General features: G+C 40.9%; 1 protein-coding gene across 2 annotated transcripts in view; it reads right to left on the bottom strand.

The window, feature by feature from the left end:
* Positions 1-24,179, bottom strand: part of kmo (kynurenine 3-monooxygenase) — a 37,366-nt gene that overhangs the window by 12,464 nt on the left and 723 nt on the right. For both annotated transcript variants that reach the window (XR_015719926.1, XM_006799039.3), the window contains exons 4-14: positions 23,553-23,642; positions 22,805-22,853; positions 21,278-21,365; positions 14,860-15,025; positions 14,689-14,760; positions 11,806-11,927; positions 11,140-11,287; positions 11,009-11,066; positions 10,834-10,916; positions 2,193-2,294; positions 2,036-2,095 (exon numbers count right to left, since the gene is read on the bottom strand). Coding sequence is in view for 1 of the 2 variants with exons in the window: in XM_006799039.3 (XP_006799102.2) it covers positions 2,036-2,095; positions 2,193-2,294; positions 10,834-10,916; positions 11,009-11,066; positions 11,140-11,287; positions 11,806-11,927; positions 14,689-14,760; positions 14,860-15,025; positions 21,278-21,365; positions 22,805-22,853; positions 23,553-23,642 (1,038 nt within the window). In the remaining variant the exon portion in view is untranslated. The remainder of the gene's footprint in view (positions 1-2,035; positions 2,096-2,192; positions 2,295-10,833; positions 10,917-11,008; positions 11,067-11,139; positions 11,288-11,805; positions 11,928-14,688; positions 14,761-14,859; positions 15,026-21,277; positions 21,366-22,804; positions 22,854-23,552; positions 23,643-24,179) is intronic.

The following is a 24,179-nucleotide window of genomic DNA, read 5'->3' on the forward strand; positions in this document are numbered from 1 at the left end:
GAGCTGCCTGGAGGAAAGCATCTAGCTTTTGAAACACTGTACAAATAAAACTGTTGCAATATATGCAAAATGCTCAGATTTCAGCCATTCTCACCTGGCCTGTTAGACAAATTAGCAGTTCTTGGGAGGCTTTTATTTAAGCGGTAACATAAATTGATTTCAGCCAAGCATTGCAATCTTCTTTTTTCCCCACTGGCCTTCCCTGTCTAACTGATAACATGACATTACATCTAAACATGGCACCATTGTATATGTACAGTGTTGGGAAGGTTACTTTTAAAATGTATTCCATTACAGAATACAGAATACATGCCCCAAAATGTATTCTGTAACGTATTCCGTTACGTTACTCAATGAGAGTAACGTATTCTGAATACTTTGGATTACTTAATATATTATCATGCTGTTTACAACTACATGAATGTACTATTGCTGTGATTTATTACTGTTGCTGAAGGTCTGCGGATCCGAACCGTAGTAAAGAGACCTCTGGCTAATAAGGTGGGTTCTGTGTCGGCTCGTAGCCGAAATATAGCTTTACTTTGTTGTCTGGGTCAACTTTGCTAGCGAGAGATAGAGAGGCATTGAAAGGCTGCTCCAACGGAACTTATTGTGTTCGGAGGAAAACACGAACACGGTGTACAGTCGAGTCTTAATAGCTTACTTACAACTGGGCTCGTCAGGGACTCTTCTTGGCTGCAGTGGTTATTATTATATTTACATGCTTCCAGCTCCCGTTTTTGCTCGATGACAGCTCGTACTTTTCCTTTTTCTCCCTCCCTCGCTCACAGACATATAACGAGTATGGCAGTCCATTCTCCCTGCAGCACGGACTACACTGCCCATGATGCTACATTCTTTAGAGCTATACCTGTAGCATTCTGCCTATTAGCTTAGCATAACAACAACAAAGGCCTCTCTCACCCAGGAAACACGCAGAGAGAGAGCGTCACCCTGTAACCATGGCAACCGTAACGCTGCCGCTTGAACAGAACGTAGCTGTCAAACAAAACCCAAACAGTCCTGACCCGCCACAATATGAAACAGGAAAGTACCGCCGTGTAATCCATTTATTTCAACAAAGTAACTGTATTCTAAATACCACCTTTTTAAACGGTAACTGTAACGGAATACAGTTACTCATATTTTGTATTTTAAATACGTAACGGCGGTACATGTATTCCGTTACTCCCCAACACTGTATATGTACATACATAACTTAATGTCAAGATGATCCCTGTTAGGTGGAGACATAACAATGGTTCCTTGAGTTATGTTATAACTGAATGATTTGTAGGTCATTTATTGTCATAGGGTTAATAAACAACATGTGTTTGTTTCAGAATTTTAAAGTAAATTAAATAATTTGACAACTTTTTAAAATCTTTTTTATATGTAATTACAATATAATAAAACTTTATTGATCCTGAAGGTTGACCCCGAAGGAAATTGGGTAATTGTTGTAGTTCAGTTGCTTACCTAAAGTGAAGCAATCCCTTCACCCAATCAGTGACCTTGCTGTTACTGACACTTTTATAATACATCCTTACACTTCACTGCCACCCTGTCTCTGACCTATATTTTTACCTGTCATTCCATATTCAGTATCACACCACATAATCGTGTTAACTGTAATGCTTCAGAGATTTCTTTTCTTTCTCCCATGAAGGTCATTTCACCCTTTGCCCAAACAGCCCTACGGGTTGAATCAATTTACAAGGGAGGCTGTGAAAATCCTGGCTGTCCAACTGTCTATTAGAGCAGAAGCCGCCAGCACAGGCAAATCAGACAGTTCAATACAGAGCCAAGGACTAACAGCCTTATCTACAGCCCAGCGAGAGAAACCACAAATGCGTACGGCCGTGATGTGTGTTAAATGGAGAACTGTTAACTCAGAGTCGCAGATGCCTTTAGTGCTGCTTCCGATAACACTGTCACTTTGCTAATTACAGTGCTTAGCTGTTCAAAGGTACGAAAAGTCCCATCAAAATTAAATTGCATTCATGTGTAGTGCACATTTTTCCAAGTATTTTACTTTGTTTTGCCAGTGCCACCGCTTGACTGCTTCGTGGTATCTGGTCCTAGTGAAAGTGACCTAGAGACAAGAAAACAGAAAGAATAGCAGATTTAGTTTTCAGACAAAATGATGTGGAAACAGTTACTATTCATTAGTGATACTGTATCCAACTTACCATTGTGTAAAGTGGAATTATTGTCTTTGGCATGAAGAAGTAGAGGATGTTGTCAACATATTTTCTGAAAAGGAACCATTTGGAGTTGACGTGTGCTCGCATCTATGAAACAATACAACAAATGTGTTTGTCAGCCATTTGTCCATTTTATCATTAGGTAGATCTTTCAGCCATATGAGAAACTTTCTTTCTTCCTGCCTTTCGATATAATTGCAGCAGTGGAAGATCAAGAGTATTGTTAAGCCAACACGTAGTCCTGCTATCAGTTTTAATTGCTTTATCCATTACTTTTGAGAGCGAGACTTTAAATGCACAGAAGGTTAGAGAACTGTTCCGCTTCAGGAGTGATGAAGAATCAAAATATTTATAGGTTTAGAAGCCAAGCAGATTTTCTTATGCCCATCAACACCTTTTTGTTTTTCAGTTTTCAGTTCAGTGGAAATAAATTTTATTGAGCAGTTTAGATTCACTTGAATAAATGGTTCTAGTGAAAGTGGTACTGCACATGCCTCTTATCAAAATGTACTTCAATGAGACATTTTTTCTAATCACCAAAATGGCTTTAAAAAGTTTAATGGGTCACTTCTGTCACCCTCAGATGAGAGGAAATTGGTTAGGATGTTTAGGAACAACCCAAGAACCACCAAGGATCAAGCCTGCCATGAACAGCAGTGTCACTGTCCACCCTTCAAGTGAGTTTTACATCACTATGGTCTGAGACGTTGCTGACCAAGAAATAAGCCCCTGCCCCAAAACTGATACATTCAAGCTCACCTGCAATTCACAGGTTCCCAAATGGACAAGCAAAATGCCTTCTGGAGAAAATTTCTATGGTCAGATGAGACAATGATTGAGCTACTTGGCCACAATGATAAGTGGTTTGTTTGAAGGTATAAAGGCGAGGCGTGCAAACCTAACAACACTGTAACAACTCTCATGCATAGTTCAATTCAATTCAATTCAATTCAATTTTATTTATATAGCGCCAAATCACAACAAAAGTCGCCTCAAGGCGCTTCATAGATACAGAGAAAAACCCAACAATCATATGACCCCCTATGAGCAAGCACTTTGGCGACAGTGGGAAGGAAAAACTCCCTTTTAACAGGAAGAAACCTCCGGCAGAACCAGGCTCGGGGAGGGGCGGCCATCTGCTGCGACCGGTTGGGGTGAGAGAAGGAAGACAGGATAAAAGACATGCTGTGGAAGAGAGACAGAGGTTAATAACAGATATGATTCAACACAGAGAGGTCTGTTAATACATAGAGAGCGAGAAAGGTGACTGGAAAGGAAAAACTCAATGCATCATGGGAATCCCCCGGCAGCCTACATCTATTGCAGCATAACTAAGGGAGGATTCAGGGTCACCTGGTCCAGCCCTAACTATATGCTTTAGCAAAAAGGAAAGTTTTAAGCCTAATCTTAAAAGTAGAGATAGTGTCTGTCTCCCGAATCCAAACTGGAAGCTGGTTCCACAGAAGAGGGGCCTGAAAACTGAAGGCTCTCCCTCCCATTCTACTTTTAAATACTCTAGGAACAACAAGTAGGCCTGTAGAGCGGGAGCGAAGTGCTCTAATAGGGTGATATGGTACTACAAGGTCATTAAGATAAGATGGGGCCTGATTATTTAAGACCTTGTATGTGAGGAGCAGGATTTTGAATTCAATTCTGGATTTAACAGGAAGCCAATGAAGGGAAGCCAAAACAGGAGAAATATGCTCTCTCTTTCTAGTCCCTGTCAGTACTCTTGCTGCAGCATTTTGGATTAGCTGAAGGCTTTTCAGTGAGTTTTTTGGACATCCTGATAATAATGAATTGCAGTAGTCCAGCCTGGAAGTAATAAATGCATGAACTAGTTTTTCAGCATCACTCTGAGACAGGATATTTCTAATTTTAGAGATGTTGCGCAAATGGAAGAACGCAGACTTACATATTTGTTTAATATGTGCGTTGAAGGACATATCCTGGTCAAAAATGACTCCAAGGTTCCTCACAGTTTTACTGGAGGCCAAGGTAATGCTATCCAGAGTAAGAATCTGGTTAGATTCCATATTCCTAAGCTTTTCAGCGCCGAGTACAATGACCTCAGTTTTATCTGAGTTAAGAAGCAAAAAGTTAGTGGCCATCCAAGACTTTATGTCTTTAAGACATTCCTGCAGTTTAACTAATTGGTGTGTGTTATCTGGCTTCATGGACAGATAGAGCTGGGTGTCATCTGCATAGCAGTGAAAATGTATGCTATGTCTTCTAATGATGCTGCCTAGGGGAAGCATGTATAATGTAAACAGAATTGGTCCTAGCACTGAACCCTGTGGAACTCCATAATTAACCTCAGTGTGTGAAGAGGACTCTCCATTTACATGCACAAATTGGAGTCTATTAGATAGATATGATACAAACCACTGCAGTGCAATACCTGTAATACCTACAGCATGTTCTAATCACTCTAATAGGATATTATGGTCAACAGTATCGAATGCTGCACTAAGGTCAAGAAGGACAAGCACAGAGATGAGTCCACTGTCAGAGGCCATAAGAAGATCATTTGTAACCTTCACTAAAGCTGTTTCTGTGCTGTGATGAACTCTGAAACCTGACTGAAACTCTTCAAATAAACCATTCCTCTGCAGATGATCTGTTAGCTGTTTGACAACTACTCTTTCAAGGATTTTTGATATGAAAGGAAGGTTGGAGATTGGCCTATAATTAGCTAAGACTGCTGGGTCTAGAGATGGCTTTTTGAGTAAAGGTTTAACTGCATCCACCTTGAAGGCCTGTGGTACATAGCCGATTATTAGAGATAGGTTGATCATATATAAGATCGAAGAATTAATCAATGGCAGGACTTCTTTGAGCAGTTTTGTAGGAATGGGGTCTAAAAGACACGTTGATGGTTTGGAGGAAGTAATTATTGAAGATAACTCAGAAAGATCGATTGGAGAAAAAGAGTCTAACTTAACATCAATGGAACTAAGAGTAGCTGTAGATAATATTACATCTGTGGGATGATTATTGGTAATTTTTTCTCTAATGATAAAAATTTTATTTGTGAAGAAGTTCATGAAGTCATCACTAGTTAACGTTAAAGGGATGGTTGGCTCAAAAGAGCTCTGACTTTTTGTCAGCCTGGCTACAGAGCTGAAGAGAAACCTGGGGTTGTTCTTATTTTCTTCAATCAGTGATGAGTAGTAAGCTGTTCTGGCTTTGCGGAGGGCTTTCTTATAAAGCAACAAACTATTTCTCCAGGCTAAATGATGATCCTCTAAATTTGTGACACGCCATTTCCTCTCCAGATTACGAGTCATCTGCTTTAGGGTACGTGTTTGAGAATTATACCACGGGGTCAGGTACTTCTGATTAGAGACCTTAGTTTTCACTGGAGCTACAGTATCCAGAGTCGTACGTAGTGAGGAGGTGAAATTATTAACAAGATAATCGACCTCTGTTGGGGTAGCGTTCAGATAGCTGCTCTGCTCTATGTTGGTACAGGGCATTGACGATGATAACAGTGGCTGGATTATATTCTTAAACTTAGTTACAGCGCTTTCAGAAAGACATCTACTTTGATAAAGTCCACTCTCCACTGCTGCATAATCAATTATTGTAAATGTAAATGTTATCAAGAAATGATCAGACAGGAGAGGGTTTTCAGGAAACACTGTTAAATGTTCAGTTTCTATGCCATATGTTAAAACAAGATCTAGAGTGTGATTAAAGTGGTGGGTGGGTTCTTTTACATTTTGAGAGAAACCAATTGAGTCTAACAACAGATTAAATGCCATGTTGAGGCTGTCATTTTTAGCATCAACATGGATGTTAAAATCACCCACAATAATTATTTTATCTGAGCTCAGAACTAAATTAGATATAAAGTCTGAGAAATCAGGCAGAAACTCTGTGTAAGGCCCAGGTGGACGATAGATGATAACAAGTAAGACTGGTTTCTGAGTTTCACAGCTGGGGTGGACAATGTTAAGCATCAGGCTTTAAAATGAATTAAAAGTCTGTCTTGGTCTTTCATTAATTAATAGACTGGTGTGAAAAATTGCTGCCACACCGCCCCCTCGACCTGTGCTTCGAGATTTCTGGTAGTTAGAATGACTCGGGGGTGTTGATTCATTTAAACTAACATAATCATCCTGCTGCAACCAGGTTTCTGTAAGGCAGAGTAAATCAATTTGTTGATCAATTATTAAGTCATGTACTAACAGAGACTTGGAGGAGAGAGACCTAATATTTAATAATCCACATTTCACTGTTTTACTCTTTGGTTCAGATGTGGATACTGTATTGTTCTTTCTTTGTAAATGTTTAAGTTGTTTGTTGCTGGTTTTTAGTTTGTTTTTTGTCTTTTTGGAAGCTGACACAGTCTCGATGGAGATGGGTTTTTGGGGGGGTAGCAGGAGGAGGGAAGCTGCAGAGAGGCGTGTAAGACTGCAACTCTGCTTCCTGGTCCCAACTCTGGATAGTCATATTTTGAGGGGTTTAATAAATTTGTCCATATTTCTAGAAATGAGAGCTGCTCCATCCAAAGTGGGATGAATGCCATCTCTCCTAACAAGACCAGGTTTCCTCCAGAAGGTTTGCCAATTATCTATGAAGCCCACATCATTTCTGGGACACCACTCAGACAGCCAGCAATTTAAGGAGAACATGCGGCTAAACATGTCACTCCTGGTCTGATTGGGGAGGGGACCAGAGAAAACTACAGAGTCCGACATTGTTTTGGCAAAGTTGCACACCGATTCAATATTGATTTTAGTGACCTCCGATTGGCGTAACCGGGTGTCATTACTGCCGACGTGAATTATGATTTTACTGAACTTACGTTTACCCTTAGCCAGCAGTTTTAAATTTCCTTCAATGTCGCCTGCTCTGGCCCCTGGAAGACAATTGACTATGGTTGCCAGTGTCTCTAGCTTCACATGTCTGAGAACAGAATCACCAATTACCAGAGTTTGACCCCCAGCGGGTGTGTCACCGAGTGGGGAAAAACGGTTAGACACATGAACGGGTTGGTGGTGTACCTGGGGCTTCTGTTTAGGACTATGCTTCCTCCTCACCGTTACCCAGCCGCCCTCTTTCCGCAGCTGCTTGGGATCTGCCGGGGAACAGCTAGCGGGGCCTATGCTATCTTCGGCTGCACCAGCTACAGGGGCCTGGCTAGCTAAGGGTGATAGCAGGGTGCAAAGCCGAGTCTCCAGTTCAGTAATCCTGGCCTCCAGAGCTGCAAATATGCTACATTTGTTACAGATATCATTACTGCTAAAGGAGGCCGAGGAGTAACTAAACATCTGACACAATAAGCAAGAAAGTGCAGGAGGGACAGGTGAAGTAGCCATGGTGCTAACGAGTCGGCTACGAGCTAAGCTAGCGAAACAGTACAGAGACAGTGAGTGAATACTTTGGCTATAAATTAGGTAGTGAGTACACAGAAAGTGTGCTTCGGATGAAGCACGTGAAGATTATACTATGAAAAAAGAATGTATTTAAAAGTTGTTAATTAAACTGCTAAGCAAATAAGCTACTCAGAAACACCACTGTGTTTGAGCAGGAACAGGAAGTGATACTATACCACAGAGCGAGCGAACACCAAGTGACAGCGCCACCGACCAGTCACCATAGTGGTGGTAGTGGGGCTGTTTTGCTGCCAGTGCTACTAGTACATTGCACAAAATGGATGGAGTAATGAAGAACAAGGGAAATTCTTCAACTTCACCTCAAACAGCTCAACAGCTGAAACTTGGACACAAGTGGATATTACAACAGGAGAATGTTTAGAAAAAGCAAACATCAAAACAGGATTTGGAACAGATAAAGCAGGCTTACATTAAGCCTTTTCTTCACAAAAACTGAAACTTCAACCCACTGTGCTTAGAAGCTGTGCCGTGGCAAGAAACCAACCAATCTATGTGACATTTAACCAAATATTAGTGGGAGCATATGTCATGGTACTGGGCCTGTGACCCAGTGTTTTGGGTTTTTGGATTAAGTTATATTATTTGATTTGTTGTTTTTCACATTTTTGGTTCTCTTTATCATTTTCTCCTTGTGCTATATTTTTAGTTTTCTGTCACTGTGCCTTCCATATTCCACGGTTAGTTACTCTTGTCTCTGTGTTTCTGGTTCCCTAGTTAGTCATGCCGCCATGTCACCAGTGTTGGGTAAGTTACTTTAAATTAGTAACTTAGTTACATTACTAGTTACTTCTATCAAAAGTAACTCAGTTACTTCAAGTTACTCATTACTTTCAGAGTAACTAGTTACTAGGGAAAGTAACTTAGGGAAAGTTGCTTAGGGAAAGTTGCTTAGGGAAACTTAGGGAAACCTAGGGAAAGTAACCACGAGAGAAATCCCACACCTGATTCTATCCAAGCCTGCTTTTTACATCCAACACAAAAACTACAGTCGTGGTGCTTTCGATTGTACTCAGAACTCAGAAATTCTGCCTTCTGAATAGGAAGATGTAGGTAACACCAGACTGCAGATGAGCTGCATACAGAGTTGGACTGGGACAAAAAAATCGTCCCGGGCATTTTGACTAGAGACCGGCCCACCATTATAGGAAAAATCATAAAGCCTTTGAAGGAAAATAAATACTGTTGTGACAGTGATGTACACTGTTCTGATGGTATATATGTATCAATCTATCAATTGTTTGTTGTAAGACTCAGATAATTATTTTTTTAAAAGTGAGACATTTTAAATGAGAATAAGAAAAGTATTTCCTTGGGCCCCCCTTTCCCTTTTAATGCCCTACATGGACCCCTGGCAACACTTTGCTAGACCCGCCCCTGCAGAGTTACCAGCTGTCAGCTACTTAGAAAAGGATCCTGGTGTTATTTGTCTCTCAGAAACAGTTCATAACTTCCCTTCAACTCATTCATGTCACCTAAAAGGTAAACCTGTTTCTCCATCACAGCTCTGATGATTCAGTCAATCTCCTGGTTTCATCTTCATGTTTCCCTCTCACCACATAACCAAACCGATATCATGACCAGCAGCTTTACAGCTGTGGCTCCAGCAAACATCAGCTGACACTAGAAAATAATATTAAATAAATTCTAACAACAGCTGATCAAGCTTAAAAGTGCTGCTGTTGTTTATCACAACATCCGCTGGTTTCCTCTTTCTGGCGCAAAGTGGGCGATAAATAAACGAGAGAAAAGCCGATCAGCTGATCATTGATCAGTTTCATGTTTGAAGTAGAAACAGGAGAGGGAGGGTGAGAGGATGAGAGAAGAAGAGGCAGCTGCAGAATAACTCCCTCACAAAGCTGCAGCTTTGTGTCTTTTTCATTCTAGCTGAAGTCCGGGACAAACTGTTCATTTTCACCTCAATACGAAACGCATAATATTTTCTCTGAATACGAGACGATTCCGTTTTTTAGGGGATGGTTGGCAACTCTAATAATTAACCTTATGAACAAAATAAAGTTCAACATCAGTAACATACCACCCACCCAGCTGTATAGAAACTTCGTCATGCTAGCTAGCACGCAGTACGAAAAAGTCAGCATAACGAAAATAAACTCCACCTAAACTTGGTTCATATCTGACCCAGATAGACTGCAGGTCATAACTTCTTACCTGAAGTTCAGTTCACCTGACACTCTCGGACCAGCGGCCGCTTCGGGTCTCTCCTCTTGCCTCCCTTTTCCTTCATCCACCTGCTGGCCTCCACCACTTGCTAATGTTATTGAATCTGTGGAAGCTCCGCGATAGCCACCACACGAAGTAACGAATAACACGCCTATCTAAATCCCAGTAACGAGTAACGCGTTCCCGGTTTTGGCATAATAACTAGTTACCGTGCTCGTTACCACAATAATAACGTAGTTACTGTAACGCGTTACTTAATAACGCGTTAGTCCCAACACTGCATGTCACAGTGTGAAGTCAGTTTCTTTGTGTAGGTCTCTTGTTTCCTGTTTTACTTTGACAGTCTCAGTGTTTTCAGTTTTGCTTCCTTCCTGTCTCATTTTGTCAGATTAGTCCCAGCTGTGTTTCCCTGCCGTTTCCCATTCCTTTGTTACACCCTTGTGTATTTAAGTCCTGTGTTCTCCTCTCCCGGTTGTCATGTCATTCCCATTTGCTGTGTATGTTTCTCCGTGCTCACCATTTCCCTGGTTTCTTCAGAGTCTGCTCCTAGTTCCTTAGTTTTCTAGCTTTTCTGTTCTTGTTCCTAGTTTCCAGTTTTAAGTTTTGTTTCTTGTATTCTGTATGTTAGTTTTCTTCAACACAATAAAGCTGCCTCCCTTAATTCATCCCTTTGTGTTTTGCGAGTCCTGTGTTTGGGTCCAATCCTGCCTGCCACACAGTGTGACATGACAGTATAAGTATATATTTGACCATTTGTGGATTAGAGAAAATCAAAATTTTAAAAAATAAAAAATCTAACTTGTGCACCCAATTCTTTTTTTTTAAATTAATTAAAGATGTATGTTGTACAATCATCCCACTATGTAAAAAACAAAAACAAAAAACAGCTCAACAAATTCATACACTGTAAATCATATAGTGTATAAAAGTTTGACCACAACTTCCTGCTTTCATATTAAATATATATATATATATATATATATATATATATATATATATATATATATATATATATATATATATATATATATGTGGATTACTTCAATGTAGTTGTACATGGCCAAGTCAGCAATTGCGTGGTCGTCTGGAACCCGAACTCTGGTATACTCAGGCAGAACAGCACCTAGCGGGATACACAAAGGGCCGTATGGAAATTATTCTGTATGCTCAGCTTTTCTCTCTTCGTTAATCTTTGGTCATTTAAAAAGTGCTTACTGAAATCCTCATTGAATTGATCCATTATCTCGTCAAAGACAATGCAGTCCTCAAAGCCCTATAAAACATGAATAGATGAATTAGTCTCTGTCTAATTCTGCCTTTTCCTCTCCTCATTTAGTGCTACTTACAGCATTCATTCCTTGTCCATAGAAAGGCACTACTGCATGGGCTGCATCACCCATAAGGACGCACGTGTCACCAATGTGATATGGGTTGCATTTGACAGACACCATGGCCTGCGCAGGCAATCGGAAATAATCTCTCCGGAGAGTATCCCTGCAACACAAAAATTGAAATTCAAGAATTACAAACTCATTTTGCGCAATTTAATCTGACAGTTGCAACAGACTGTTTTGTGTTTGCCAAAAGAGCATTTATCACAAGACACAAACACAGCTATGCTCTGTCTGTCTAACTAAGCAGCTAAACTGAGAAATTAAAGCAGGCACTTAGCCGTTTATGCCTAAACACTGTGAATGAGTAACTGAATGAAAGCTTCAAGCGTTTCTGCACCTCACACAGCCCTCCACCTCTGTCACCCGCAACATATGGTTCACCTCAAATTAGAACCTCTCCTCACAAAATCCATGTAACTGTAAGTCTGCAATTTCACACTTCACAGAACAGAGCTGTGGATGTGGCTGGAGCTGATGGGATGACGGGAAATAAAAGGCCTTTTGAAGACACTTTGGCAGGTCGGATGAAGAGATAAAGGCAGAGTGCAAGGACAGAGGAGGCAGAGATGAGAGACGGGGGATTCAGGGAAATGGGTGGGGAGGGAGAAAGTCACTTACGCTCCTATTAGTGGTATGGTGTCAGGGAAGTATTTCTGGAAAAACTCGATGACTTCATCTCCTGTGGTGATCTTCTCAAAATCTTCAAAAGGCATGAAAAGGGTACAGGTGAATGTCTTGTCCTAAATCAGAAAGTAAACAGAGTACACAGAGACGTTAGCTCCCAAATCCATCGTGACACTCTTGACAACAGGATGCTTCACATGATTAACCTTTTACCGCCCGTTGTTCCAGCAGAGATACATGAGCACTGAACTGTTAGCATCACGCCAAGTTATACATCCAAATGAAAGATTAGACTGTTGTGTGGTCTCACTAATTTTGGCACATTGGGGGGAAAAAAGGAGATTCAAACTATGCTAACAGCATACTAACAGGCCAAAATAAGTACACCTTTATTACAACATCAGTAAATGTAGGCGATTACCATAAAAACAAAGTACCCAAAGCACTTATTTTGCAGAATGGTCAGTTTCAGAATAATATCTAATTATCTTCTGTATTTATTATTTATGCTAATGCTGCTGTTAATGTGAGTTTAACTGCAGGTTTTACACTGCCAGCTATGCATTGAACTTTTTAATAATATGGCTTTAATCATCTAAATCTGGAAAATAGACCAGCTAAATAAACATAGATAATTATAGTATATTGATAGCAATAATAATGATTAACATTCAATTATCAAAAGATGTTAAAGTTTTAAGCATTAGCATAATGTGTCTCCTTATGTAACAGTACAGTTAAGGACGAATGTTATTAGTTTTACTGATATTTGGTCGTAAAGCATTAGTTAACATGCTTGTGTTTTAATCTGTGTTGTCCTCTGGGACATAGGAAGAGATGTTTCTATAAAGAAATACCATTAGTCCATAAGGATTGTTCTTTCTTTTTTCCATTCCCAGAACTCTTTCATGGATTGCCACTGAATAGTAGTTTCAGGGATATTCTACTTAAAGTGATTGGCCAATGAACCTACAAACTCCCCAACAAGGATAAATTCTGCTACCATTTGGTGTCACCAGTTTGGTGGTGACAATTAAGTCATGCAACTGTGATATAGTTTTCTAATGTTAGCATTTTACTAATGATAATTTCATTTAGGCTTCAATAAAAGTTGAGCTATTTTTGAAGACTTTTCTAAACCAAAAGGTAAAAGTGTTGTTGCTGTTGACCCCTTTGTGACCCTGATAAGGATAAGCAGAAGAGGATGAATGGATGGACGGAATGCCAACTTCCCTGGCATGTACAAAAAAGAAAGAATTCTTAAGTTAATGCAGAAACTGTGTAATGAGGAAAGGTAACAGCCATTGTGATTTGCATGTGATGTACATGTACATATTTAGTGGGTCTCAATAAAGTTCCTGTTCCTTTTTGGAAGCAAGTTCAAGTAAAAGTAAGATCAAGAAAAACTGAAGGCCACTGTGTTTATTTCTCCTTCATCATTATCGTTCTGGTTGAAGTAAACAAAATCACTCACACATTGCATACCACACAGTACACAAATGACAATATAATCAACACAGTTTGATTATTAAAAGCCTTAAAAACATTCACCTTAAATTCATCACAAATGTTTAATGAAAAAAAATGAATTAGGCAGATGACATTAAAACATCAGGCAGTTAAACGGGTACCTCACACACTAAACACTTGCATAAAGTGAATCACATCGCTTTCCAGATTGCAAGTGTCAGCAACTTTGTCTAAATGCTTCAGTGGGTTTCCAGAGATGCACGGCCATTCCAACGCTTGAGTACCCAAAGCGTTACCAAAAAATTAGCATCCTGGTGCATATAAGGCAGAAGGATGCAGCATTTAAAGTTTAAATAGATTTTTTACTTGATTGTATATGTTTGATTCACACTAATATCTATGGGCAATTTAGAGTTTCCAATTAACCTATCCCTACTAACTAACTGCATGTCTTTGGACAGTGAGAGGAAGCCGGAATACCTGACGAGAATCCACGCAAACATGGGGTGAACGTGCAAACTCCACACAGAAAGAGCCCAGCCTGATGGTGGAAATAAACTCAGGACCTTATTGCTGTGAGGCAACAGTGCTAACCACCGTGCCACAGTGCTGTACCCCGCCGCTTGCCCTAAGACAGCTGGGATAAGCTCCAGCCACCCCCCCACCCCCACGCGACCCTGAAAAAGGATAAGCAGAAGAGAATGGAAGGATGAATTTATATGTTTGAGAAATCTTCCCTGCTGATCATAGTTTAGAATTTTCCATCCTCAGTGTAAACGTAATGCCAGACACCACTGGATGGAAGTTCACTGAGGTTGTGTATGTGCCATTATCTGTCCTTCTGAGAAGGTGTCATCTATCAACATCACAAAGTCCTCCCCGTGGACATTTTAGCACTGTTACCATGGTATCCACAGCAGGGAAGACAATTTTTTTCCACAGCCGTGTGAAATGTGTTTCTGGGAAATGGGGAGTGAGTGACAGTGTGAAGGAACTCAAAAGTCAGTTGCCTTAACCTAGTCTCCTTTAGGTGAGGAAAAGAGTTGTGCTGATTCAGCCACGCAGACAAATCATTATGGGATTAACCAGATAAAGGAAAGACAGAGAGTGTGTGAGTCAGAGAAAAAGATGCAGAGGCACAGGTGGGAAGGAGTGCAACACTGCTGTGTGAAAAGTAGGGTGAACCTCAGGGTGCCAAGATACTTCTGATGAGTAAGCCTCACTTCATGGTTATGAAGTGAGCCTAATTAACTCCATGAGGACATCCCAGAGGTCAGTCAAGCTCTGAAATTTGCTAGTGTTTGTTTCCTTTAGCTTGCCACATAATATGCAGCAGTAACTTTACAAATAAACAAATCTTGAATTTCTTAATTCACTGATATAGTTTAGAAATCAGTTCACACTTACCAAGTTGGGCAGGGCGATCATCATAAATGTGTTTCGTGGCCAGATGTGTAGATAATTAGGCTTCATAGCAAACTGGGGATAATGAAGACAGCCAGCAGAAATTAAATGAGCAGAAAGATAACTACCACTCCAGCTGAATTTTGCTGAGCCAAATACTAGAAGCGTGCTGACCTCTCCATTAATGGGTAGCATGGTGAGCTCCATGTAGCCATGAGGGATGTAGGTCTGGCTATAGTCGAAGCGGCTACGTCGAAGGAACTGCTTGCGTATGGCAGAGAAAGCCCCATCACACCCCACAATCAAGTGTGCCTTGACCTGCTCCTTGGACCCATCCAACCTGAGAAACACATTAGCAACATGACAGGTTAACTTCATTAAAAACTAAGTAACATAGAGGTTATTTTTAAAAATTAACTGCTTTAATGATTAAGCCACAAAGTTCCTAATTACACAAAAAATACCCATAAGAATTGAATCATGTAATGAGCAAAGGCTTACTGGAAGCAGTGTCCTATCGCGTACAGAGCTGTCACTGCTTGGCTTTATAGAAAGCCTCTCGTTTCTGATACTTGAGAAAATAAGGTAACTGCTCAGCCTCGAGGCTATTAGCTTAAGGTCTGAATGAGACACAAATGAACTACTGACTCAAAGCCTGAGTTAACTTAAACTATCTTCTTGAATGTTCCATTACATACAGCAGATATATATTAAATTTACAATGTTAGAATGTCACTATTTTTATAATCAAAAGCCACATAATGATCATTTAGTGGTCATTAAAAACTTACTTAGATGAATGATGGTAAAAGATGGTTGCGTTTTTGCCGTCACCTATAAAAGCTGCTGTACAGAACAAGAGTCACACAGTCTGGTGTGCTATATGCAAAGATTTTTCTCTTTAGTTCCAGACCTTACATACGATCACAGATCCGATGCTGCTCACAGGACAGCATGTGTAGGTGGATGCTGCTGCATCTGTCAAACTCAAAGTTAACTACCTCTGAATATTTTCTTGGCAACCCATCTTCGTATTTAATGATGCTTGCAGAATACAAAATTATGTTTAGTACTGCCAAATTGCTTGAGCACCATACACCAGTAAATAATGTGGCAGAATGTAATTTATTTGGGTGCATTTAATTATTTTTTGGCCCATATGTATTCATTTGTTTCAGGTGACTTCTTCTGTAAAGCAGTGCATCATTGCTTGTGGTGGAAACATACTGAACTGCCTGCTGCCTAAATCTGAACTGGGTCTTTAAAAAACTAAAGTCTGCCTAAAATGAGTGCATGCAAGCTAAGTTAGCTGCCCAGGAGACTGGAATTTATGGGGTCCTAAAGCTAAGTTAACCTTAATCTAGTTAAAGTTTAGCAGGTTCAACTTAATGATAACACTTTATAATATATATAGCCTGGTTTGATTTAAATAGATTCCTTGGTCTTTAACTACATCTTAGAAAATCTTTCTGGCAGAAAGTTCTGAAGACAACATTTCAGTTTTTGTCCATCTATTCAGAAAAAAAACAGTTAGCTTATTACTTTATTATTAACAACACACACGACTGACAAATATTTCATTACATGTTAGATGTGTTTTCTCAAGAATTAAAGTGCTTGACCAATCAAAGCTGAGGTGGAGTACATAAACCCTCAAAACCAAAAAAATCTTGATAATACAAGATTTCTTTTAGATATTAACAAAGCTATTTTTTTGGAAATTCATTCTTGACCATGAATGTCAACACAATATTCAGTGTGTGTGTGTGTGTGTGTGTGTGTGTGTGTGTGTGTGTGTGTGTGTGTGTGTATCCCTCTACTGCATAGCGTTGCCCTGAGGCAACAAACCACATTTCCATGCCTTACACTGGCCCTTCAAGAAAAAAACTTTTTTTTTTAAAATAAGGCTACCAGGCACATCTCTTTCCAATTACATGATGAGTTGAAGGTGGTGTGACTTTCATTTGGGGGGGGGACCCCTTTCCACAAGCTGCACTACATGAGAGACATCTCCATTAGGAGGCAAGATAAAGATCACTATTTTACATGTTTATAGTGAAATAAATTTATATTAAAAAATACTTGTATGTGCATGAATATGTTAAGAAGCATATTAGAAGCAAATTTATTTATGCAGTAAAACTGTTCATTTTCATTTTCATTCATTGCCTCAAGGCAACACTGTGCAGTTAGCCCAGTTTTCTTCAGGCAATATAATGCATTAGCATGTGTGTAGAGATGTGTTTGTGTGCATTTATATGATCATAGTCAATGTTTTTTACTTTACAATCTGCTCATAATTACAGGACATGGATGTAAATACCTTTTATGGAAGGAAACCAAGGGAATGTGCACTTTCTGTCCTCAGAAAGTGAGCTTTCAGGAAGTGACAGTGAAGTAGAGGAGTGGATCCTTGAATGAGGTTTGAAGGACACTTAGGAGCTCAGGGGTCAGGGGTCAGTTGGTAAAGTAACTGTGTCTGTGTGTGTGTTAGTGGCCACATAGCAAGCAGGTCTGGCCAGGATCTGGTATCAAGTCGGCACTGCTGGCTGACTTCTGGCATGATAAGACGTATGTCATCCAGATATGGGCCAGGCCTGGCATAGATGGCACTGTCTATGTGATGGCATGCCATATCTGGCTTGATTGCGGCTTGGTTTATGTGGCCCAGGCCTACAGAAAACAGGTCTGGCCCAGATCTGGCACCAAGCTGGCACTTCTGACTGACTGGTGTTTTGGCAGAGTGTATGTCAACCAGATGTGTGCTAGGTCTGGCAATGACGCCACCGTTTATGCGATGGCATGCCATATCTCAGGTGGTAGAGCAGGTTACAAACTGATCGGAAGGTTAGTGGTTCGATCCCTGGCTCCTCCAGTCTGCATGTCAAGAATGTGTATGAATGTAGTTAGGAAGCACTCAGTTAAGCTAAAGTGGGTAAATGTGTCATGTTGTATAGAGCACTTTGAGTAATCTGGGAGAGTAGAAAAGCGCTATATAAAAATCAGTCCATTCACTGTCTGAACAGAGTTTCCTCATGTTACTTTTGCACTGTTTTGCATGTTCTGGCACATTTTGTTACTGCATGGCTTGATTAAGGTACAAATTAGGCTGACATCTGGGGCCAGAGCTGAAACTGCTCTGGGCCAGCACAGGGCCAGCAGTGTGTCTACAACTGGCCCGTGGCTGCACACCACCTACAGATGGCCCACATACCGCAATGAATGATGGCCCTTTGGTGGCCCAGATCAGGTTTGCCAGAGTTAATCCAAACATGGGCCAGCACAGGGCCACCAGTGTGTCTGAAACTGGCCTTGTGCTGGCCCATGTGTGGGCCACCTCTGGCAAACCAGGTCTGGGCCACCAAAGGGCCGTCATTTTTTGTGGTATGTGGGCCATGTGTAAGCACATTGTGTGGGCCAGATCCGTGCCATACCAATTTTGCTGTGTGTGTGTGTGTGTGGTCGTGTATTACTTATTGTTGTGGGGACAAAAATTTGTGGACACACTCACATTGTGAGGTCTCGCCTACTTTATGGGGACAAATTGCAGGTTAAATCATTCAATTTTAGGGTGAAGGCTTGAGTCAGGGTCAGGGTAAGGTTCAGGCAGGAACTTGTGATGGGTAGAGTCAGGATAAGTCTCCAGGAAATGAATGTAAGTTAATGTAATGTCCCCAAAAGTGATGGAAACATAACGTGTGCGTGTGTGCGTGCGCAGGGTTAGGGTCAAATGTTGGATGCATTTTGGTGTTTTATTGTTCTGTGAAATGTTTACATTGTTTATTTGTTGTTTATTTATTTGTTCATCCTTGTTGTACTAATACAACTTATTATAGAATAACTTGGCATTTTACTACCCTTATCGCAGTGTTGCCTTGAAGCAACAAACCAATATCTGTTTGGAGGTGGGGAGGGGGGGTCAAATTTTATGATTGATATATTATTAGGGACCCTAAAGCTCCCCCAAAATAGGGAGAATATTTTTTTCTCCAAAAATTAAAAAGTCATGCAGTAGAGGGATATGGTAGTATTACTTCCATTAGCCAAAATGCTAAGTCAAGAAGAGTGAGGAGTCAGGGCTCCACTTTAGTCCTGATGCAGATGGAGTTAAAATGCTAGCACTCCTAATAAAAGATCATTAAATCTTTCATTTGGTTGCCATACATACTTTGAATGCAGTTTCCAGTCTACACAGTAATGAGAGTTTAGGTCACAGGAACATCTGAATACAGATAGTTGCTTAAATGCCATTACAACACTATTAGCTAAGTGGATTTATTATTGTTAATGACCAGCTATAAAGCCGTGCATAATTACCCAGTGTATAGTAAATCTAACAGCATCTGGTTTTGTAATGATGAGAGTCTGGCTTCAGATTGTTTTTAATTTACATTTGCAGCACTGCATGGATTTAAGGGAGTTGCACTCTGTGACTAGAGGTCATCTGCATTTACGCATTTCATGCCGATGGCTTTCTGTTGTACATTTCCCACCTGGTATGGGATGATGCAACTACAGACAGGACCAGCAGATTATTCGGGTGCTTTAAATTATATACACTTGAGAGAGCAAATACATCCTGCTGCAGTTCAGCCACAGCAGAACAGGAGAGACGTGCCCTGGATGCATAAGGTGTGTGAGACTGGGTGGCATTTGGAGCCTTTACAAAAGACTTCTTTTAATCAAAGTGTTTTTTTTAAGTGCAGTAACTTGACAGTGACTCATTCAAGCAGATAGGGCAGCATACACATCAAATGTTTGTTGTTGTTGTTGTTGTTGTTGTTAAACACATTATAGATAAGGCTCCTTTCAATTTAGGACCCTCTGATCAGACTGAGCGGAGTTTGTGCTCGTGCATCCTGTGTTAATATTTTACGGCATGGATATGTTGATCATGACTAAAAAGATTCTGTATCAGAGGCCAATAGGCAGATATGTGGAAGTGGACCCAAAAGCAGACTGAAGAGACAACTGACTAGCAGTTAACAGTGCTTTATTGAACACAGGGAAACTGCTGCAGGTGAGTTGAGGAAAATGTAGCATGAGCATCTCTGACGTGGGGACCACTAAAACGGGGGGGGGGGGGGGGGGGGGAGCAGTGAGTTAGGAGTAATGGCTTACTATTCAGGTGAAGGAAAATGAGCTCCATGGAGTGAGTGAGTGTCCCAGCTGAGAAGCGGGATGAGAGAGGTGGTTGATCCAATCCTTTATTCCCAGTAATTCACAAGGACAGGCAGGTGAGGTGGATGCTGCCGTAGCGTGTAGACTGAGTGATGGCAGATAGCCAGTGATGATTGTGCAGCCACAGAAGTGGCAGAGGACGTGCAAAGCGAGCTGCAGGTGAGTTGAGTATTGTTCCAGGAATGGCAAAAAAAACCCAAAAACAAAAACATAGGAGTAGTTGACAGACAGGCAATGAGTGGAAGGCTGAGCTGGTCTTAAATTAGCCAGTCTGCTGATTGCCACTGATGGACCACAGGTGTAGAAATGAACCTCCACCCCAATGTGTGGATGCTGGAACCAGCATGGCAAAACAAAACAAAACAGCATGAACCTCATGAAACTGAGGGGGTGAGGGTCAATGGCACAATCACAGGGCCTGCAAAAGTTTTCTTTAGCTCTTGAAGGCTGGAGGCTGGTGAGCAGCAGGTGTGACCTCAGAACAGAGCTCCTGAACTGCAGAAAGAATCTCCCCCTCCTTGTAATGGGTTTACATCATAGAAACTGGAGGCCCACTCGGGCCAACCGATAATGGCAACTTGTTTGGATATTGTGGTCAGAATTAGATCTGCTGGGTTCATTCTTTTAGGCCATTCTGTACTGTCAGTGGACAGAAGGCTGATACGTCGGAGTGGAGCCAAAAACAGACCCTAGAGACTACTGACGAGCAGTTGACAGTGCTTTATTGAACACAGGGAAACAAAACTGGAAACAAGGAAAATGTAATGCGAGTCTCTGACGTGTGGACCACTGGCTAAAAGTGAATTAGGAGCAATGGCTTACTTTTCAGCTGAAGGGAAATTAACTCTGTGAAGGGAGGGAGTGTCCTGGCTGCGAAGCGGAATGAGAGAGGTGGTTGATCCAATCCTTATTTCCAGTGAGTGACAATGGAGAGGCAGGTGACGTGGATGCGGCTGTAGCGTGTAGCCTGAGTGGATGAGTGATGGCAGATAGCCAACGATGATTGTGCAGCCACAGTAGTGGCAGAGGACGTGCAAAGCGAGCTGCAGGTGAGTTGAGTATTGTTCCACGAATGGCAAAACTAAACATAGGAGTAGCTGACAGGCAGCCAACACACACCCAAACAGCAGACACTCACTCGGATTATGACACCCAGAGGTCTTTCAGTGTTAATTGAGTTGTAAATTCAGTGTCACATTTACCTCAAGCAGAACCAATTACAGAGCAACTAGAAAGTCCCACCACAAGGTTTCAAGTACAGCTTGTTTTTCACCGACTCCAGCCTTAGGTGTTTAACATGTACAGGCCCATAGTCAATAAATCCAGAGTTAAAACAAGGAATCCCAAAGTGCAGACCCTCTCCTTAGGTCACCGTCTGCATGTGGCATGTGTAAGATTAGTGACTGTTTACCTGACAAAGGTCATCAGGCCCGTTTCAGCATTACAGTCATGCAGTTTGTGGTCGAAGTTCATCTTTGTGTTTGGATATGTCTCTGCCGCTGTGAGGGGAAAATGTTACAAAAACATGCATGACACAACAGCATCAGTTTAATATGACCGCTCTATACTTCATTAAAACAACTAGGAAATGTTCAGCCACTGAGGGAATACGGCCTCATGGCAATTAGGACGAATCTCATGAACAACACAGCACAGCTGACAGTGGTTTTATGAAAACCTATGTTTAGGCTGTCACACTTTCCAAAATCTCTCTATCTTGGCGTTCGCCCCAGAAGCCTGGATGGACCCTGATAAGAGTGACGGCTTTGTAATCAGCCTCTCTTTCAGCACGAGCAGGCAATCTAATTAAATGTAGACCCATGCTGTCGCGCATTATCTCCAAACGTACACTGAGGCTCTTCATTAAATATTAGGCAAAATCCTTTTTAGCTGAAACACTAACATATCCTCTGACGTCACGTGACGCACTCAGCCGGTTCGAAGACGTGCATAAAGCTACTGCACAGCGGGCATCTGCGGTGGTCGAGGCTCAGCTCAATAACAATCAAACAAAACTAGGACAACTGCTGAAAGAGAGTATCCTTTAACATGAACGAATCCACTTGTTTATTTCTGCATCACTTTTCATCATCAAAGCTCATTAGCCAGCACAAAGCACTTAATGACAAGACATATAGTTGGGACTCTTGTTAAATGCTGATTAATTCATGTGCTCTACTTTAAGTTTGATCTGAAATTTTTGTGTCTTTTGGGATTTTCAGGTCAGGTGTGGCAAAGATGTCATTGTAACATTTATGTCTTATTTCACTGCCTCATTTTACATCGTGGGTTGCATGCAGCCCACTTTGATCTTAAGTGGGGTGGACCGGTGAAACTCGCCTTTTCTGTCATTGTAGAAAAGATTAAGTACACATTAAATCCCTGAGATGTATAAATCAAAGAAAAAAGAGAAATTTCAACAGTTCTCCTACATGATGAAAAAGTGCTGCTGTAATAACTGAAAAATGTGTCAGTATGACTGGGCTTAAATTCAGAAAGAATGTCCCTTTTTTTTTCTCCAGTAATTTATTTTCATTTAATTATTTATCAATTAATCACTTTGACGTTGTGTGACTAGCTACAAGGGAGCACTTGATCATGAGGAACGGCTGTAAAACTTATGAAAATGCTATTAAAAGTCCAAAGTTTGTCCCATCCAAGTCATCCAGTCGACTGGATTGGAGTCTTTTGTGGTGTCGATTCTGGCCCTCGGGCCTTATGTTTGACACCCCTGTATTATTTGAACCCCAACAAGTTAAACTGCCCATATGAGGCTGTATGTCGGAAAGAAGGAAAGCCTATGCCCAAAAAAAAAATCCCATTTTTACGCATTTCTTTGTAATAAAGACTCAGCGTTTGGCTGATAAAAATTCAATTTTGGTTTGACAGTTGCTTGGTAATGTCATCTCACTTCCAGAGACACTATTTATGTTCTTACCTGTTAGCAGCTCTTTGTTCAAATTGGCTCGGTCTACCGACAGGATGTACTGAAAGGAGAACAATCTGTAATGTAGTGCAATTGTACAGGTACAGCTTATCAACTCTGCTCATTTTCATATGGGAACAGGAAGTCTCTAGGGTTTAGAATGCTTGCCTCTGCTTTCACTATCTTCACTGTATAATTTTGTTTTTTTTCCCCCAACCACGGGGTGAAGAATCCTCGCCATACTGTCAGCACTCTAATCAAACAACCGCTTCCAGACACCCTAAAAGTCTGCAGTCTGTAGAGGAAAACAAACTCTATACTGTCGTGTGACAAAAACTCAAGTCCCACTGCACAGCCTGTCACTTGTAGTTGTCATCCTTTGGTGAATTCTTGTGTTACTTCACCAAACAACTACCAGTGTGTAGAGATTTAGCAAGCAAAGTAAATTATTCATCTGCAGGCTGTATCTGTACATATGAGGCAATTCTTACAGTATGTTTAGCAAAAACCAGACTCTTATGTAACATTGTTTTTCAGCAAACTAATGATAGAAGATAATGTGCAGTCAGTTAAACAGCCCTCAAAAAGAAACAGTAATGAGCAGCATAACATATAAGTAACATATTTTCTGCTCATTAATCAGTCTTTACAGTGTAATCTGGTTCATTTAGACTTTTTGGTTTTGTGTAAGTGTGAGACATCACAGAATTAGAAAATTCCGTACTTATCTGACAGCAGTCATGCACTTGGTAAGGTTTACCTGGCCTTTCCTGCCATAAGGGATTGGGGACTGTTTCCCATTCAGCGAATGGATCATTCTTGCGTGCATCGGGATTCCTTGGGCAACAATCTAAGAAAGAAAAAAATTGCAGAACATCTTAAATGTTAAAACTGGACCATTTGGGATAAATAATTATTTATAATGGCAGACATTTCTGCACAAAAGTTAAACAAGGGCAATCTATCGACAGCCAGCTTGTGACTCAGTGTCTGCCCTTTAGAGTATATGTGAAAACGTGGCGGAGCGGGCCTTATTCTGTCAACCTGAAAAAGTCATGCATGTGTAAAAATAAGGGACTGATGCAGAGTTTGCTCATGACGTGGTCAGCGCAGCAAATTTGGAGCACCAAAAAAAGGGTCAGTGACCTTAGATGCTATTATAAAGCATCCTGAGTGGACTCAAAAAAAAAGAAAGAAAGAAAGAAAGAAAAATAGGAGAGTGGGAGATTTCCCGGAGAATGGCTTCATGCTATTTTGTTGCTAGAAATCAAAAGGAGGTTTGCCTCCATGCACTTTGGTCTTTCATTTGGGCCAATAAACAAGTGGGAGGGGTGGGGAGTTGCGCAGGGGGTCACCAAGCCCCCCTCCTGTAAACTTAGCCTTACCT

The sequence above is a fragment of the Neolamprologus brichardi genome, chromosome 13 (genome assembly GCF_056152115.1).
Source record: "Neolamprologus brichardi isolate AB-2024 chromosome 13, ASM5615211v1, whole genome shotgun sequence".
In the NCBI taxonomy this organism is placed as follows: Eukaryota; Metazoa; Chordata; class Actinopteri; order Cichliformes; family Cichlidae; genus Neolamprologus; species Neolamprologus brichardi.